This window comes from Amphibalanus amphitrite, unplaced genomic scaffold, assembly GCF_019059575.1.
Source record: "Amphibalanus amphitrite isolate SeventyFive unplaced genomic scaffold, NRLGWU_Aamphi_draft 000633F_arrow, whole genome shotgun sequence".
NCBI lineage: Eukaryota > Metazoa > Arthropoda > Thecostraca > Balanomorpha > Balanidae > Amphibalanus > Amphibalanus amphitrite.
The window spans coordinates 131,181-150,323 of NW_024882127.1; the positions used below are offsets into that span (position 1 = coordinate 131,181).

At 49.8% G+C, this 19,143-nt stretch overlaps 1 protein-coding gene across 2 annotated transcripts in view; it reads left to right on the forward strand.

Moving 5' to 3' along the window:
- The window catches only part of LOC122363674 (A disintegrin and metalloproteinase with thrombospondin motifs 7-like), an 81,024-nt gene that overhangs the window by 52,308 nt on the left and 9,573 nt on the right, over positions 1 to 19,143 (forward strand). Inside the window, exons 12-24 of one of the 2 annotated variants that reach the window (XR_006253405.1) lie at positions 180 to 389; positions 741 to 846; positions 2,290 to 2,414; positions 3,447 to 3,570; positions 4,107 to 4,299; positions 6,106 to 6,223; positions 7,222 to 7,359; positions 7,652 to 7,767; positions 8,667 to 8,874; positions 11,401 to 11,775; positions 13,129 to 13,238; positions 14,894 to 15,062; positions 18,450 to 18,629. Coding sequence is in view for 1 of the 2 variants with exons in the window: in XM_043333195.1 (XP_043189130.1) it covers positions 180 to 389; positions 741 to 846; positions 2,290 to 2,414; positions 3,447 to 3,570; positions 4,107 to 4,299; positions 6,106 to 6,223; positions 7,222 to 7,359; positions 7,652 to 7,767; positions 8,667 to 8,874; positions 11,401 to 11,775; positions 13,129 to 13,257; positions 14,894 to 15,062; positions 18,450 to 18,619 (2,181 nt within the window). In the remaining variant the exon portion in view is untranslated. Of the gene's footprint in view, positions 1 to 179; positions 390 to 740; positions 847 to 2,289; positions 2,415 to 3,446; positions 3,571 to 4,106; positions 4,300 to 6,105; positions 6,224 to 7,221; positions 7,360 to 7,651; positions 7,768 to 8,666; positions 8,875 to 11,400; positions 11,776 to 13,128; positions 13,258 to 14,893; positions 15,063 to 18,449; positions 18,630 to 19,143 lie in introns of both variants that reach the window. The other variant, XM_043333195.1, reaches the window with a different exon arrangement.

The following is a 19,143-nucleotide window of genomic DNA, read 5'->3' on the forward strand; positions in this document are numbered from 1 at the left end:
TTGTTATTTATTTTGTCTATTATATCTCTTCTCATCTGTATCCCCGCTGGCAGTGGTGTTCGGCCGGTGAGTGTGTGGAGATGCAGAGCCGACCTTGGTTCTCGGTGTGGTGACTGTACTGTGTCCCTGTATCTCAGTGGTGCTCGCTGTGGTGACTGTACTGTGTCCCTGTATCTCAGTGGTGCTCAGCCGGTGAGTGTGTGGAGATGCAGAGCCGGCCGCGAGCCGTGGACGGCGGCTGGGGCGGCTGGGGGGAGTGGAGCGCCTGCAGCCGGACCTGTGGAACCGGCCTGCAGAGCTCCACCCGCCACTGCGACCGACCCGTGCCCGCCAACGGCGGAAAGTACTGCGTCGGCGAGAGGCGGCGCTACCGCACCTGTGCCACTGAGGTGGGTGCATAGCCAGCGGCCCCCCGTATATTCTAGCTTTATATAATGTTTGTGACAATGAGAAAAGCTAGCTCATCAGAATGCGAACAGCTTGTAACCTTGTCTGCTCTATGCTATACATAATCTGCTATTCTATTTTTCATTGGGAAGTCCCGATCTAGCACACAGTTATGATTGGCTCCCTTCCGCCTTGCTGATCGTTCTGATGAATTTCAAATCCAAGCCTCATGACCACGAAGTTCAGATTTCCTGTCACCTTGGTACCCCAAATGGCAATTGCGCTAATTTCTGACGGTGCAATATGCGGGGCTTGGCATACGGTACGGTACGGTGACGTCCTGTTGTCCACAGCCCTGCTCTGAGGAGGGGGCGTCGTTCCGCGCCCAGCAGTGCTCGGCGTTCGACACGGTGCCCTACCAGGGCCGTAATTACACCTGGATGCCCGTCTACGACCAAAGTGAGTGTGGAAACTAGGAGGTACTGCAACCACGCAATGTGTGTAAACTCTGAGATGCTTTAACCCTCAGTGTGAGTGTGTAAACTCTGAGATATTTCAACCTGGCACCGAGTGCGAGGGAGTAAACTTGGACACGCTTTAAGATCAGACCGAGTGTAAGTAACTTCACACGAAGACGTTCTAACATAGGACTGGATGTATATAAACTCAGCACAGCCAGATGAACTTCTCGGGAGGTATAGGGAGGGAATTGAAAGACGACGAACAAAGTACGCGGGATAACTTTGGCTTCCAAACTCTCCGGGACACTCGATTTTTTTCCTTAGGGCGTTGGAGCTCCGGGATTGTGCAAAAACACTCTGCTTGGTGCGGGCTGTGACCTTGGCAATCGGCTCATTTGAAACTTTCGGAACAATTTGCCGGAATGGATAACACTGTATTAGACTAATGCAGGTGTGTAAAATGATTTCCTTAAGTACACTTCTATTGGTGTTAGGCGGATCCGATACGATAGACCATTTGTGTCTAGTGGAAGGAAATAGGGAGAGACAATTGACACTTAAAATGCAAGCCCTTGGCTCGGCATCTCCTTTTAGCCTCTTGTTTTCGTAAACATCGCTGGAATAGTGAGAATCTTATCCCTTATTGAGCGGTAAATTAGTCAATAAATACCGGTGTGGTGATATTCAATTGCAGTGAGGACTGGAGCCGTTTCAGACAGCGCTGTATGTGCTAGAGCGCTAGTGTGCGCTGTAACATTTGTGTCCATTTAATAAGCTTACACAAGCCGAAGCTCCTCTTCTTTTGTTGCAGCGTGGCTTATGACTTCCTGTTTGGTGTGTCAAGAGTAAACTCGACATTCTGGAAATAAACGATGTTTCAAAATTGGACTTGTTATTGCTTTGTTTCACGAACATACAGGTGCGTTCTTTTCCACCAACTTTTCATTCTTTCTACCCGTCTGAGGTGACGAGTATTTGGTGCCAAAATGGAACAATATAAATACTCTATCGTCTTTTACCCTGCCTTGTGAGGTTACTTTGTAGCTTTGTCCCGTCAGCATGTCATGTGAAACACATGTCAATCTGGCGTCACTCCGATGTGACTGTTTGTGTTACTGTGAGTGTCCCGTCACTGAGACTGTGCAGATTGAGACCGTGACCATTCAGCACCGCGAGCTCACATCACTGTGCCTTGCCTACAGTACTGCACGTGAGTTCACATGACTGCGCCGTACCCACAGTTTTGCACTGACCATTCCTGTGAGTTGATACCACTGTGTCGTACCCACAGCTTTGCACTGACCATTCCTGTCAGCTCGCACCACTGTGTCGTACCCACAGTCCTACACTGACCATTCCTGTGAGTTCACACCACTGTGTCGTACCCACAGTCCTACACTGACCATTCCTGTCAGCTCACACCACTGTGCCGTGTCCATAGCGCTGCCGTGTCAGCTGATGTGTCAGCCTGTGGGCCACCACTTCACGGCCGTCCTATCTGACACGGTGGTGGATGGAACGCCGTGTCAGCGCAGCGCCGACGTCTGCATCAACGGAAAATGCCGGGTACGTCTCCGTCTGTCTGTCTGTGGGGTAACCTCGCTTATGATCGGTCGGAATATGGGGCTTACTGGAATAGGACCTGTGAAATAAGCAGGCATTGACGATATTCGGTATTTACATGACAGCACAGCTTTGTACCAAAAACCTTCAATTTTCATTGTCTCGAAATCGTTGCCAAGGTTTCGCTTTTTAAGTTATGGAGTTCTGTTGTCAGCCAGCTTCAATAAAAATACAAAGGACACTACGCAATTAAGATAACCCTCCACACTATAGTTTCGTTGGAGATGTTTTTGTGAGAGCTTCAATCTCAGCTCGTTTTATTGTTACTACTGCCAGTTCAATTGAATTTTGATGGGTTCTTTAGAAAAAAAGTAACTGATGATTCCATTTCAAACAACAATTCAGAGAACAAGGATTTCGACAGTAAATGCAGGAGTCGAACACGGATGTTCGACGAGAGCCAGAAAAGAAAACTTTTAAATCCTTGTTTACCGATAGCATTCGAGCAAATCACACAGGACACAGTATAAATGTCCGGGATCTCTGCGGGCTGTTATGCTGGCAGTATCTGTCAGACTGACCGACGTTACTAGTCTCTAGCTGCACACTGCCTCAGACGACCAGCATCTGTCAGACTGACTCAGATTCGCAGTCTCTCAGTCTCCACCTATCCGTGCTTCTATCCTCAGGATACAGAAATCCATCTCCTCCACGCCGTAACCACCTTCCGGGCTGGACAGGCAACTTTATCTCATGCGGGCTGCTCCCTTGGAGCGGCACCGCTGCTCCCGAGGGAGCGCACCCCGTAGCCGGGTGCAGTGAGTGCCTTGGGGCTGGGTGGCCTGTCCTCTGGACGGGCTCAGCCCCGGTGATTCACTAGGGTGCCTGCCCAGACCAATGTCTACCCCTAATTCCTATCATCCTTCCGGCTCTGCAATGGTCTTGTCGACCGAAAGGGCCCAACCCAACAAAACAAACAAAACAAAAATCTCAGTCTCGATCGCCTGCTGACGGTCTATCGTCCCTGTCGCGCAGGTGATCGGCTGTGACGGTGTGTTGGATTCGGACGCTCGCGCCGACCGCTGCGGCGTATGTCACGGCAACGGCAGCCTATGTCACACGGTTCGTGATACGTTCACGATCGACCAGCCGACCAACGGTGAGCAGACAAACACGCTCAGATGGCACACAGTGCAGTCAACGCAGGAAGTTTCCCGCCGCTTCGAATTTCGATGTCAGCGAGTGATGATAGTAGAATGGTCAACAGACCGACAAAGCACGCTTAGGGTCGAACTTTGGTCGAAGTCATTAAAGTCTGCACCAAACATGGTGGATGAAAAGCTGTTTTTGTTTCGGAAAGTAGTATTTTCTCACATTGGCTTTTTTTGTAAGTGATAGTCTTTCTCACACTTCGCTTAATATAAATATTACTTTGCAGTTTGCACTCATGACTCATTCAATTATAAAATCAAATATAAGAAGGCCAGAGTATCGTAGCTATAAATGTTATTGCTCGACCGACCCACTTACGAATGACCCACTCTCTTGGTAGTTGATTCCTTTGTGTTAAGAACAGAAAGGCTCGAGTATTTGAAGTTATAAATACTGTAATGTAACGGAAGAAATTAAGCGAACGCTGTGGTAACCCTCACTAATGTTTTCAATGCCGTGAAAAACGGTCCGCCATTTTCACAGGTTATTTCGTGGTGGCAGCCGTGCCGGTCGGGGCGCGAAATATTCGAATGGAGGAGTTGGCGGGTACCGGTCTGGGCAGCTTCCTTTCCGTCAGCGGCACCGTCAGAGCCAGCGACAGTGACACCGGCACGGGTGGCGAGATGGACGCTGAGGAGGGCACCGCTGACCAGCCAGGGGAACTGAACGCTAATGGGTGAGTCCTAAGTCTCTGCGCTTACTTATGTAAGTGAAGAACCCATCCCTACCTAACCTAACCTAACGTAACGAAACCCAACATTAACACGTCGTGGAACATGCCATTGCATATTGCTAGTAGCAGAAGATAAAGTGCTGAGTAGATTACGTATTTCGAAGTAAGCTTTGCTTGCGATACGAATTTGTATCTGATATTTGGAATTCACGTCACGAACGACCCACTCACTCGGTATTTGATTCCTTTGTGTCCAGAATCGAGTCTTTAGATCCTTTTGGGTAAGACCATTTTGTGTCGATCAAAGCTGTTCAGGGATTTGAGTTTGATGGCTTGGATTTACAGCAGGATTTAACAGGCACTCGTCATAAAGGGTTTCTCACAGATATGGCGCTAAATTGAAGGCAATGGCTGCCTTTTACTGTTGGTGTTTTTGTTGTTTCGTGGTATGGAACGAATGCCATCTGCTCTGAAGACACCTGGATGTGTCGATGGACCCTATGACCTCGACGCTGCTCCCTGTTGTGGAGCATTGTTTATCGTTTGATAATATAGACAGCGGCTTATGACACGATGTGATTTGGTCGGACGAATGGCTCTTAAACTGGAGAATAAAGCGCCTTTAAAGGCGTCTGTGGTGCATTGGTATCCTATTATTATCGATGACTGAAAACAGCCTTCTCTGAATTACAGCAGGCGTGCTGACGATCCGTCGATTCTAGAAAAACAGCCGCCACCGCTTAGCGGCTGTATTAAATAGCGGAGCGGCGTCATCTTTAAATCAACATGCAATCGTAAAATAAAGCTTTCAGTGATGTAAAGTATATCTTATGTGGTATTGATTATGTTTTAAGCTACCAATCAAAGTTGGCGCGTTTGCCATCGCATTTAGCAACGTCACTAATTAAGTCTGTTTTTGTAGATGGCATGAAGGATTATGAAATGAAATTGCTTTGATTGCTTTATTAGTTACATTAATCCATTGCGATATTGAACATTTGGTGCTACCATACCCCAGCTATGTAAGAGCCCTTTCGCTCGTGCTCCAACACCAATTCCATGGCCCACCGATCCATCCTCCGTCGCCACCTCGCCTCTCCCGGCTCACATCCGGGTGATCATGGCGGCCCTCAGACGCCAAAAAGCAGCCCTGATGGATGAGCCGCGCGCCCATAGTGGCGGGATAGGCTTAGCGACGCTGATACTGCCGCCCACTCGTACAGCCGCTCCGTATTGTAAACATGGCCCGACTCGCCCGCGTGAAAGTCGCGCCAAATTTGGCAAACTTGTCATTGACACAGCCGTAAGTCAAACAAGGTTCGGGTCCATTCTGGCGGGCCATCAGACGGAGGTCACACAGAAAACGGGCGAGGTGACTACATTGATTTCCGGGCGGCGCAATGCAGTTGCTGGGTCGGTTTAAAGGGTAGGTAGAGGTAGAGCTGGTAGAGCTGGTAGAACTGAGCCTGGCTGTCTGGCATGATGTAGCTAACATTTGTTTTGCCGGTATTTGTTTTCCCAAAAAACACAGTGACTAATGCATGCGCTATAAAATGTGACACCACGGAAAGCAAAAGGTGTCAACGCGATTTTCGCTTACTTAGTTTTGGTTTAATGTGTATTCTTCCCAGCTACTTCACAACATTTTATCCAACAAAATAAAGCCTTTATCAGAAATAAGAACCCGAGAAGCGTTTTGCGTCTGAATGCAATAAGCTATTCGTGCGTCAGTCGTCACCCGCCGTTGAATTGTTTGCTTTGTCGCACGATGCCGGTGTTTTGCAGCCTGTTTGCGCTTTATCGTTGCAGTCTGATTCAGTGGAGCGGTGAGTATCCGGTGGCTGGCTCGGCTCTCCTCTACTCCAGAGAGGAACAGAACGAGACAATCACCATACCGGGCCCTCTCAAATCACCACTGGTGCTGAAGGTAAGCGCCCCTGAGTGAGTCTTCAGCGGGACGTGGGTCTAATAGTGTCAACAGAGGACTAGTCTCGCTTGTACAATAATTGTATCATATTTGTCAGATAATGTGCTATGGTGTATCATTTATGATTATGAGGAGAGGCCATAATGTCGGCTGATGATCCTTGACCGCTTGCTGACATCAAAAGGTACGACTTACAGGGTTATATGATAATCGGGGAGTCTACACGTGGAGTCCAAGGCCTAGGGCAGGCTGTTACCGACGTTTATTACATCTGATGTATTCTAAAGCGTTTATTAGAGCCCATTTCTAACGCCGTTTCGGGGGAAGGCATTCCTTGGTGCAATTTCGCTGGTAATTCCGTAAAGCCTCAAAGCCGGATTTTCGCCCTCCCATGTCTGATGTGACGTATTTTGCGTTGGGATGATTTCGTGATTACTTCGCTTTGTTAGACGTATTAGTAACACAATTTTCACTGGCTTTGGAGGCTCAGCGTGTGCTTCGAAGCTTATCATTTTCAAACTTTTAATAGGCACGTTAATTTGGTCTCAGAGCAGAAGAAGTAATGCATGAATCTGTGATCAGTTATCGACGTGTCCCATAGAAGTCCCATAGAAGTCTTTCACATATAAAAACCATCGTGGAACGGAACACAAAAATTGTCTTTTGTATTGTCTTTGCATAGCTCTTACCAACCAATCGTGTGACTTAAGCTCTGCGCTATTCAATGGCGTTGAAAATCATGAATACGGTTTAAATTGGGTTGCCTGATATCGAATGTCACTTGTCCGCCCATACCGTACCGTACCGGGTCGCTTCATGTGTAGGTATGATGCATATTGCACATAATTACAAACCTTGCTGTTTCAACCACGTTGCAGGGTTGATGGCTGTATGGTGTTAACGTTTTCCCCTCCTGCCTGCGACGTCACATTGTATCCCACATTACTATAGCTTTGACGGCACACCAGTCCTGACGTCCCGGTGTACCGGTCGGCCAGGTACTGCTGCAGGGGAGCGTGACTCGGGTGCGGTACGAGTACACGGTACCGGGACATGAGGGCGCCGACGCACAGGTGTTCTCCTGGAGGTACCAGGACTGGGAGGAGTGCTCCAAACCGTGCGGCGGCGGACAGCAGGTCAGTCGAACGATGGAGACGGCTGGCGGTCTGGGTATAGGGTGACAATTTTCACTATCATGTGACAATACTGGACAGATTATTTGTAATGGCCGAGCTGTTTTTAGGTGCGTGTCCTACTGTTAGCTCTGGAGGTGTTACGTATTTCGATTTGGCATTGGACACCGCGCTCGCTGTCGTTGTGCGGCGTTTCGTGGAGGTCTTCTGCGGCATGTATGGAGGAAATGGCTCTAAATAGTACTTGTATTGGACACAGCGTTCGCTATTTGACGCGTTGTGCTCCGTTTGGCAGAGGTCCTCGGCGGCGTGTATGGAGGACGAGGCTGGCAGGGTTGAGGACATCTACTGCAAATCGGAGAAGCCGCCCGACCGCGTCCAGGCCTGCAACGAGCACGACTGTCCGGCCAGGTCAGTTCAGCTGCAGTTACCAGTTACCTTGGTAAGATCTGTTCTAACTACGCTTACTTTAACGTTTGGTTTCTTTTAGCGTGTTGTTATAGGAGCTACTCATTAATGAACATTGAGTATATCGTCCGATTTGAGGAAAAAATAATCATAAAATAATAAATAATAAAATAATAATAATAAAAATAATAAATAATAAATAATAATAATAAAATAATAAAAAACCGTTTCCATTTTCCTACACCTCCGGCATAACAATGTTGGACGGTAATGCTTTGGCTCATTTTTGTGAATCTCTGGATGATTTGCGCCCCTGGCTTCGGTGCGGAATCCGAGACTGTTTACCGTGTGGAGCAGCCGTAATTTTCCTACCGCCGGAAGGTGCCTCAGGCCGCTCATAAGCGGCAGCTGTCGAAATGCACGGGTGGTGATAAGGCAGCTTGGGGTGGTTTGCCACCCACAAGCAGATGTGTGTCTCTGTGGGCGAGCCCATTGTCAAGAGATTCCCCGACCACATACCGGTGTGTTAGTAGGATGAAGGAGTTTGGACTCTGTTGAAACGCTGATGGTAATTAAAAAAAAAAATAATAATGAAGTAAGAGGTGGATATTGAAAATACTTTTGATCGACGTAGAGCCTGTTGGGTTTTGTAATTCACATCACAACTGAACTGGCAGGAAGTTGGGTCTAGGTAATGGTTGATCGATCAACACTTATTCCGGTGGGGGCGTCTGACGCGTTAACCGCTTAGCTATTAAAGCGCCCCAACAACTGACTCTGCCCTGCGCCCTGGGCCCTCTGGCCGTGCACTGTGCCCTGGAAACTCATTATTTGTGCCCTTGTCCCTCTGACCCTTCACTGCGCCCTGGGACCTGACCTGTTCTCTGTACCCCCACACACAGGTGGTGGACGGGCCCGTGGTCGCCGTGCCCGGCAGAGTGCGGCCTCACTGGGAACCGCACTCGCTCCGTACACTGCGTCCGCTCCGGCAAAGGAGTAACAACAGCGCTCAGCAACGACGAGTGCGACCCGGGAGAGCGGCCCGGCGACCAGGAGGCGTGCAGGAAGGAGCCAGCCGACTGTCTGTGGAAAACCGGCCCCTGGAGGGAGGTGAGTGATGACCGGACAGCACGCAGAGCTGAGATGGCCGCAGAAATGACAGACCGGTGGTCAAATGACGCAGCGATTCGGGGACGAACGGACGCGGTGCGGACGGGGTAGATGGATGATGTCGGCAGATGATGTTGCATGGTGAGATGCTTGGCCGGCAGAAGTAAAAAGAGAAACTGGCCAGTGGCCATGGTCCAGACTAGCCGATATCCTAGATATGAATGCATGTGATGAGTTGAAAATGCGAGGAGTTGAAAATGCGCGCCGGAAAAGGTGAATGGTAGCAGGGAGTCCGGAGCCACCTTCATGATATTATATCTTAAATGACGTCCTGAATGGTTACTTATCAGAACCTGTTGCTCCTGAATTGCCGAGCAGTATCCACCCGGATTAGAAATGAGATTATGATTGCTTAATAAATGTGTAAGGTAAAGTAAACCGAGCCTAGCATAGTTAAAATCAAACCGCTTTACCGACAAACTTACGAATAGTAGTAGATAACTGTGACCACTGACTCCAACTACATACCATCTCTGTCGTTAGTTATCAGCGCTCATAGGTCGATCGCTGATGCGTTTCGAATCCGCATTGTCAGCGCCGGGAGCTCGGTTTTCAGCATAATTAGCTATAGTTGAGGCTAAAATACCGAGGTAATCAATGTGTTGCGATCAGAGTTCCATTCCACTCGGACTTGAACCCGCTTCTGACGGCCACAACCGCGGCGGTTTCACTGGGGTGTATGCTGTGCCGCAGTGCTTTGGTGTTCTGCGGTGCAGTATAACATGAAAGGCTCTTACATTGCTAGGAAAGCTGAGTGGGTGCGTGCTAATACAATTTTTGATTCTGCTCTTTAAAGTACGCCCTTTTCAGTTGGGTTTCCCTCTTACCATTCGTATCTTTATTCCCCAACCATTTTTATTGCTATCAGTCTGAATGGTCACGAAAAAAAAAAAACTGAGCATTCGGATTATGTTCCGCGGGTCGACCGTTTTGGTGGCTTGGGAACGCGCCATTATGGCAGGACCATTCACAAACTGCCGGTCGCTTCAACCGACTTTTTTCTTATAAATATCGCACGGTCCTGCAGCATTTGTAGGAAAAGACTCGCTCATATAATGAGAATGCGTTGATCGAGATGCATGCCACCATTTTTACATTCATGTACCTAATATAACTACGTCGTATTTAAACTTATTAAGATATGCTTTATACGAGTTAACTTATTATATGCTAGTATATCATTAAATCGTGCTGGCCACCAAAGCTAAACGGTCCAACTCACTTCGTTAAGTACATGAAAGCTTATTTTTATATTGAAAATATGCAAGTAGTAGCAAAATATATGTTATACCAGGTTTTCATCCCAATAAAACATCATGGATATCGGCGCCTATTTGTTCCATGTATGCTCCATGACCTGTCCGGTCGGCGGGGGTAGCATCGGACGTGAGGTCTGCTGATCGAGCTGATTTACCGCGCTGCCGGGCGCGGCGCGCGGCCTGGATTAGATTACCGTCTGTCCGTCACGACCGGCCACGGCCCGCTCTTCCGTGATGCGTTTGTCTGCTCCGGAGACGGACGGGAGATCAAACGAAACGAGCGGGAGATGAAAGACAGAAGGCGGAGAGAATGACTGTATAAGGGTGCTGTGATGTATGTTTTCGGAATGGCTGTTTGTTTGGTTGCAAAAGAATGAGTTTCTTTTGGTTTCTGTAATCCAAATGCCGCGGCACCTTCTGTGGGATAACGACTCGAACTGGCGTCGTGTATTCTGTTTTTAGGTGAATAGGACCAGCCAACTATATATCAACAATATCGTATCAATTATTTTTATATGGAGTGTTATTACGGGATAGTGCTGATAGCAGGATCACCTTCTTTTTATTGAGGGTACACATTTATTCATTTTAGTATAAGCATGGATGAGATTGTATTATGTCATCTATGGTATAAGTTTGCAATATATTCAGCCGACGTTTAATGCCATTTCGGATTGAAGATAGTTTTACATATGCCGCACCACATATTGAATGCATCGATCTCATTAATTTTCTGTGAAAACAATATCCCGCAAGGAAATGCTATGCTCCCCACTGGATTCCAAGCCCTCACTGCCAGCAATAAAAGGCTGTCGAAACATATTTGCTGTGTTCGTGGTCGTTCGGAGATATATTGTTCTTGGAAATGCAGCAAAATGATGATATGTGGCATCTCGACAACTGCAAATGTGCCATATGTCACAATGGGACTAATGCCCATCATATATACGTTTCGACTCATTTCATCATGTTTGTCAACTTTCAAGTTAAATCAACTTCGCATATAGGTAACTAATTTAAAAACAGTTGAGGTTTGAGTGAAGCTCAAATGTTTGAGCTGTGAGCTGTGAGTCTGTCTCAATTTGACTTCCACCGGTTTAGCCGCCTCTGACCCCGTGTCTCACGGTCCGCGCCGCCTCTGACCCCGTGTCTCCCGGTCCGTGCCGCCGTTAATTCCGTGCCTCCGTGTCCCGTGTCATGATTACAGAAGTGCTCGGGCGGTGACTCGTGCCGCCGCACGCGGCTCGTCTGGTGCCCGGTACCGGACGGCTGCGGTGCCGCGCGCAAACCGTCCTCCAGTCACTCGTGCAGCGCTGCGCGGTGTCGGAGACGGCACCGGTTCCACCACAAACGGCGGCGGCCGCACGGCGCCGCCCGCGACGCGCCCTCTCTCACCCTGCTGGAGCGTGACGAGATCGACAGCGAGGAGACGGCCGAGGAGGAGGCGCCGCCGGCAGTCTCGGCGCACCGCGGCCGGGACGCCGCGCGGCTGATGGCGCGCTTGCAGAACGCCCTGCCGACCGGGCCGCTGGACGGGGGGCCGCCGGGCAACTACACGTGGCGCCTCGGAGACTGGGGAGAGGTGAGGAGAGGGCAGAGGGACGAGGGGTGAGAGAGGGTGGAGAGGGGAGAGAGTGCAGGGAATGGTGAGGAGTGGGAGGGACAGGTAGTATTTAGGATGGATGGAGGGATGAAGTGAAGACCAAGCGAAAGGTGACAAGTCACAGCTTCGCAAAAATGCTTATATGACTTTGGAGACGTTATTCAAAACGACTAACTGAGTGATGACTGTACGGCAGCGGCCGGCTGAGATGGTCGTACCTTGGTCGTACCCATCTACTCCGAGACTGAGGCGCTGCTTTTAAATGCCTACTCTTATCTATTCTGAATCATGGGCCGAATCTTACTAAGTGCCGTGCAATAATGTAACATCACGGGCTGAGGTTCACCTACAGGCTAGGAGATGAGCCCAGGTACAGAGCATCTCAAATTTCGTCAAAAATGTTTAACGTCAATGGAAGCTCTTTTGCGCTTGATTATATTCATAATTTTAGCCATTGATCTTCTGCAATTTTCACAATGCACAATGTAAGGCTAGTCTGATATATTAAAACCCACTTGAAACGGATCAGATTCCTCAGCGGCAATACTCGCACAGAACAAAAGCATTCCTCGGCGCTCGCTGATGAGAGATGTCTGCCGCTCCGATCCGCCCGCCATCGAGGATCAGAGACTTCTGGCCTGTTGTGACTGGAGAACGCTAATGCGACACGACCGGCGATCGAAGACGCGCTGTTTGGCGACCTCCAAAACACTCTGACGGAACAAATACCGGCGCCGAGGCCGCGATAGGTGGACGCAGCTCCGCCGCTTCCATCAGAGCTTGGTATAGTCGCCCAGTCACCCACTCCCGGCTCGCTGGTGCTCGGGGCGGAATGGGTACCGGTAAAAGCGCGTGTTGCTGTGCCAATAGCTGCAGGCGATACAAAGGCAGCCGGCAGACAGCAGGGCCACTAATCGAATCGCTGTGTCGCGGGCGTGCCACAGGCTGAGGTGCGCTGACGTGCAGGTTCGGCGCGGCACTGCTGGAATTCGTTCCCTGGGAGAGAATTGTGCAGCGGGGGTACCCGAGCTTGCTGAATAGCTTGTAGTGTCATATGAACACCACACAAAACCTATTGGTTATAACTGGCAAAAGATGGCACAACTGTCAAAAGGTTTAATTCGGCGTTCACTTCTACCCATTATGTTCCTAACATTGCTTGATTCCCACGCTCGTCCGATAAAAAACATGTTATTTTAACAGTTGTATATTGATGTGACATTTCATGTGTCTTTGTGCACGAGTTACGTATATTACAACTGGCAATAATACAAATGTATAAATACCATAGCTGCAGCCACTTAGCCTTGACCAGTTCCGTTTTCGTTCCAGTGTAATTCGGTGTGCGGAGCGGGCCAGAAGAGTCGAACGGTTCAGTGCGTCGACGCCGCACACAAGACCAGCGTCGAGCTGTCCCGGTGCTCTCTTCCCATTCCAGACATGTACGCAGAATGTACACAGGTAAACTCACCACCTCCAGCTCAAAGGTCGGAGTCGCTTGAATCACTTAAGTTATCTGAGGAAAATGTAAACTAAATAATGACGTGGGACGTGTTTTTTTTTTACTTTTTTGTCTTGTTTGAAGCTGCTTTCGAAAAATGTTAATAACCGCCCAGATACGTGAGCCGGTTTAGCATTTCTTCGATGGCTGTCAGAGATTTCTCAGAAGCAGTGATTCTCTTTTTTAAACTCTGTGATCGAAGTATTGCGAACCGGAACAAACTTAGACGAAGCTTGTCTTGTTGAGTTCGGCTGGTGACTGCTCCCCGATTTAATCTCCTTGCATTCATTACAAAGTTGGCTCTTTCTGTAAAATGCACCTGACTGGGGTAGGCGAGACTATCCGGAGGCATTGTTTCGTTGAATAAAAATTACCTTGAGGTACAGGGTGTCCGGAAAGTCCTGGCGCTTCTTTTGGACGCCGTGTAACGCGCGCTGTGATTATTGGACATTCAGCCAATCATCACAGACATGACCCCTCGTTGATTGCTCAGCCAGAGGTCGTGTAAATATGACCTTGAAATCGTTTTCAGTGATGGGTAGATGGGCGAAGATGCGCCTTGTCGCTGAATGCCTGCGCGCGGCGGCCGGGTGCGACTTGAACGAGACTCGAGCTGCAGCGCGATGCGGCGTTTTTCGATGAATGGTTTAGCAGGTAAAGGTTTATTTCGACTCGGGAATTCCTTAGAAAATATCCTCAGACCGTTTCGAACGCGATATGGGAACGGAGCAGCATTTCAGCGCGGCAATCGAAGAAAGTGCGGGGGTCTGATGGACAAAAATGTCCCATCATCTTCGTCAATGTCGAATAAATGAATAACAGGCTGGCCCACGAGGGGTTCCTGGACAGCCACATCAACCCAAGGGTCAAGACGACATGCCCTAAGGGTCACTTCGCATTTCAACAGCACAGAGCACCCTCCAACAACGCCGCTGCCATTCAAGCTAAACTGACAGAGGAGCTTGCCGGGCCAGATCACCGTGGCGAAATGAGATCAGGCCGCCTTATTCTCCTAACCTGACCCGCTCGACTAAGGCGTGCTACGCGTTTTGTAGAACAGGATCTAGGCCATTTCTCACCCCAACCTGGAGTCGCTGAAGACTCGCATCATGACAGCATGGGAGGACCTGGAAATGCCCCGCATCGTCAAAACCCGCAGACGCTTCCTCCCCTACGTCGAGGCCGTCGTCGGCGCCGGCGATGGTTACATTGAATGAGCACGTAGCGGAAGCATGTGGCTTGGTGTCCCTGGTCATTGTTTTGATCCATTGATTAGTATCTATGAACCAATGGCATTTGTTTTAGAAAATGTTGAAAAGCGCCAGAACTATCCGGACACCCTGTATACCCACTGTCTAGTGATTTCCAGGGAACAGACTGCAAAACAAACTGAAGGAAATCTCGCATTTTTTTGCGGTCCCTCTAACGACCATTTTATTTTAGCCACTGTTCATTTCAGAGCTGCGTCCTGCTCCAGAGCATTCGACTGTCTCCCTCGCCCCAGCTCATTTCTTCCACTGTGACGCCACGCCGATTCCCCACGGGGTACTTTCCCGTGCGTCCAGCCGACACCCCTGTGTTTGGTGCCTTTCTCAGCCGTGCCTGGAGTGGCAGGTGGCCTCCTGGGCGCCCTGCTCGGTCTCCTGTGGCGCTGGAAAGGTCACCCGACAGGTCAGCTGCCCTGAGCCGAGCCGATGTGACCTGAACCACCGGCCTGCCGACTCAAAACCCTGCTGGGAAGGACCCTGTGCACATTGGCAGCTTGGTGAGTAACTAATTATCGCCATTGTGCATCCTCTTGTCTTTATGTCACCTCCTTCATGCTCCAGTAATGTCGAAAGTTAGCTACATGAGGTGAACTGGTGACAGTGCTGTGAATTTTAGGTTCATAGCTCGGGCTTGTGGTACAGATTTCTGGACAGGAACCGATACGCTGTCTGTTTTGACAAATTAATAGTTCTGTTTCCGATTTGTTCAATGGGACGTTAACAGGTCCCAGCCATGACAGGAGCAGCCCGGTTCAGAGCTAACCAATTACACGACCGAGCGACAATAGATCGCGCTCGGCTCGGTGGGCCCGGCCGGCCATTCGTCATTGTTCCATGACGTCGACGGTCAGCAGCTGTCGGCACGAGTGTCGCCGGGCGCCGTGATATATGGGCGCCGGCCGGGCGCGCCGGGTCACGGGGCGCCGAGTGGGGGTGCCGTGTCAAACACCGGTGTCACGGGGCGCCGACCGGGGGCGCCGGGTCACGGGGCGCCGGGTCAACCACCGGTGTCACGGGGCGCCGGCGTCAGCTGTCGATAGGGCGCCGCCGACCGCCGTCGGCCCGCGCCGTGTAATGCCAGTCTGCGGCGGCCTGATTGGATCAGCAGCCCTCGTTAGTGCGCCGAATGCGACGTTCGACGCATCGCGCCCCGAGCCGAGACAAAGATACACGCGGCGTCGACGGCCAGAGCCGGCACCGAGAGAGCCGAGCCGTGTAATGACGAGAGCGGCGCGCCGTGCAAATTGTGCCGCGGAGAGGCGACGGAGCGATGCTAGTATCCGAGGCTGTCTATTTCATTATCAGATCGTATGCGATGAATTTATAGCGGATGCTTCCGCGAGCGTGCGTTCCGCCGTTCGACCGGCTTTGTTCTGCGGGCGCTCCGGCGTGACTGTTCCGATACCTACCCACATACGGCTCTTACCCACAGTGCGGCTGTTCCGACTCCTACCTTTCGACTTCTACCCACCTTCGGCTCCCACCCACTTAAGCTTTGCCGGTCAGTTCGGGTCGATGATTGGGTCAGTTGGGGTCAGTCACTAGGTCACTTCGGGCCAGTCATTGGGTCAGTTTTGGTCACTTACGGTCAGCCACTGGGCCAGCTGGGTCAGTCACTGGATCAGTTCGGGTCAGTCAGGAGGTCAGTTCGGGTCAGTCAGGTCAGTTCGGGTCTGTCAGGTCAGTTCGCATCAGTCATTTGGTCAGTCACTGGGTCAGCCACTGGGTCAGTTCGGGTCAGTCATTGGGTCTGCCCGGGTCAACCACTCTGGGTCTGTGCAGTGTGCAGCCAGTCCCGCCGGGTCGCTGTGGCAGCTGTGTTTGACCTGGGTCGCCGCTCTGTTAGTCTCCTTTTGTAGGCTCCACCGGATATTACACCCCCGGGCGACCCCTATCGACACCGTGAGACCCGGTCAAAGGCTGTGATCGGCACTCTCCCTAACGATTAGCGCGAGGTTACTACCGTCTGAGGCTGTGGCGGGCGCTGTATAGAAGGTATGCCGCTCCCTGACGACTAAGCGATGAGAAATTGCTTCCTTGGATAGGAGCGTGAAGGGAGCAAAGAGGTCAATGAATGCGTGCTGACGTCCAGTTGATTTAATGAGTTTCGGTCAGCTTCGCTGATTGTTTGCTCAGTAAAGTAAAAACTGGAGTAGTGGTCAATGATTTACCCATCATCTGCTGGAAATTCTGCTTTGATATCAGGGAAGTGCTTACTGGACCTCCTCAACATCATCCAATATCCATCTATCAAATGCTGACGAACTGATGTGACAGGGGGACGCCAACGCATTGACATGGTGTCTCGTTTAGGATCCCAGCCAGCAGGACTTAATGATGAGTTTCGATATGTTTCGAGCGGTTACGGTGACGTATCCGACATCCTCCATTTGCTAGCTCGACAAACGGCGGCAAATTTTTAGCATTCACTTAGAAATGGCCTAGAACGGGCCGGGGTATTTTTTTAACCCGGCACCGCCTGGGCTATTTCCGTACCCACGACAGCCTGGGGGGGGGGGGGGGTCGGATCCGACCCCCCCTGTTATCTCGAGAACCAATGGTCGCATCGAGCCTCGCGAGGCGGCGTTCGAAAGGTCTCTACGAGACCTTCCCAAAGCACTCTTAAGATTTTAAGATTGAGGTCAACTTTCGGGTCAAGGTCAGGTCAAAGGTCAAATTCTGGGGTTTTGCATGATTAGGCTTACGGACAGCGGAATCGATAGCTGCTGCTCGAAACTCACCAAAAATGACCTCAAAGGCCTAGTGAAGGTACCATGTGCGTATAGGGGTCATACTAAGTACGGGTCAAGGTCAGGTCAGGTCACGAAAGGTCACGGTTTTCACTTTCTGCTACATGGGCGTGCGACACATGTTTTATGGCTTATTTTTCACGCCGAATCCGATGGTAATGGGTATATGTGACCCCAAGTCACTGTGCTGGTGATAAGTGTGCATTGAAAGCATAAAAAAATCGTTTATACCATACATAACTAAACGAGGGCTGAGAAAAAATGTCAATTTTTCAACTTTTTATTTTTGACATAAAAATGCAATTTTCTAGTCGAGCTTTGTCCCAGGAACCTAGTAGTGTCATTTGTTTTCACATGCGATGTTCAGAAGTGCCTCTAATTCACGAAAATGCTTATGACGTCACCATGCCCTATGCAAGCTATTTTTTACTTTTTGGGGGTCAAAAATCAAGATAGAAAGTTGAAATTTGGGACATCTAATGTTCTAATAGAGCTCTATAACATATATTCCGGTTTTTTTGGAAATTCTCAAAATTTTGGATTTTATTAGCTGTTTTCCAAAAAATGTAGTTTTTTGAATTTTTAGGGATGAAAAACGCATTTTATGGAAAATCCGAGATAGCCATTTTAAAGAACTCGTTGAGCTGCGTCTATTCATGTCCTTAATTTGCAATTTGCTTTAAACCCTGATTTTTGGCGATTTTTTAAACATTTACCACTTTTTGACTAAAAACGCCATGTAGTTACATCACTAAAATCGATATATTTAAAAAAGAAAGAAAATTTTTTCTTAAAAATTGCACAGAACACGTCAAATTGATGGGGGAGAAGGTATGCCAAGTTTCAAGTTGATGGCGTTGGCGGTTCTTGAGTTATTTAAGAAAAACGGAGGGGGGGGGGGTCGGATCCGAACCCCCCCCCCCCCCAGGCGGTCGCGGGTTAATATTACTCATTCATCGCCGATCTTTATCACTTTTGATACTTAACTGCTGCCGGTCCGGCTTTTGACGAATCGCCTGTACAGATGTTAGCCAGTAAATTCAGTATCCCAACAACAATTCTGAATGCGATTCTTTATTCTCACTAACTTAATCGATTATTAATCAATATGCGCCCATCCTGCTCTGTTTTCAGGTGAGTGGCAGCCGTGCAGTCGCCCGTGTGGCGGCGGGTACAGCCGCCGCTCGGCCGTCTGTATCAGTCTGATCACGGCTCAGCCCACGGACGGGTGTGGGGCACGACCTCTGACCCGAAGGGCGTGCAACCTGGAGCCCTGCCCGGGCAGCGCCGGCGCGGGGCAATGAGATAAACACGGTAAGGGACAGGCATGGAGAGTAGGGTTGTTCAAAAAAACCGAATTTTGGAAAAGTATACGGGCTCATGGTTCGTGTGGTGAGGTAGTCTTTTCTGAGTCCAACGATGCCCTTTTTTCCGAAAAATATTGACTGCTTCATGCTCCCCAAACGGCTTGAAGAGGAGGATGTTACGCCCGGCGGCCGGCCGGTGTCAATAAGGGCGAGAATTCGCTGCCGCGCGCGGGCGGAGGCGCCTTATCGGCACCGCGCGCCACGACATCTACCGGGCGGCCGGCCGGCCGGTGGTGGGAGGGAATGAATGCGTGGTCTTCTTTCACATGATGATAGGCATGATAGGGGTGCACTAGCCCATATTGTCGGAGCGGAAAGTTTCAGTGCAGCATCGTTGCCTCTGCCGCAGTGTTCTGTGTCGATGGTTCAGAAAATAGGCCAAACAGAACTAAGAAAAGACTCAATGCTTCTGGCTAGTTTATTCGAAACATCTCGTTTCGAGAATACAGCGCGGTGTTTCA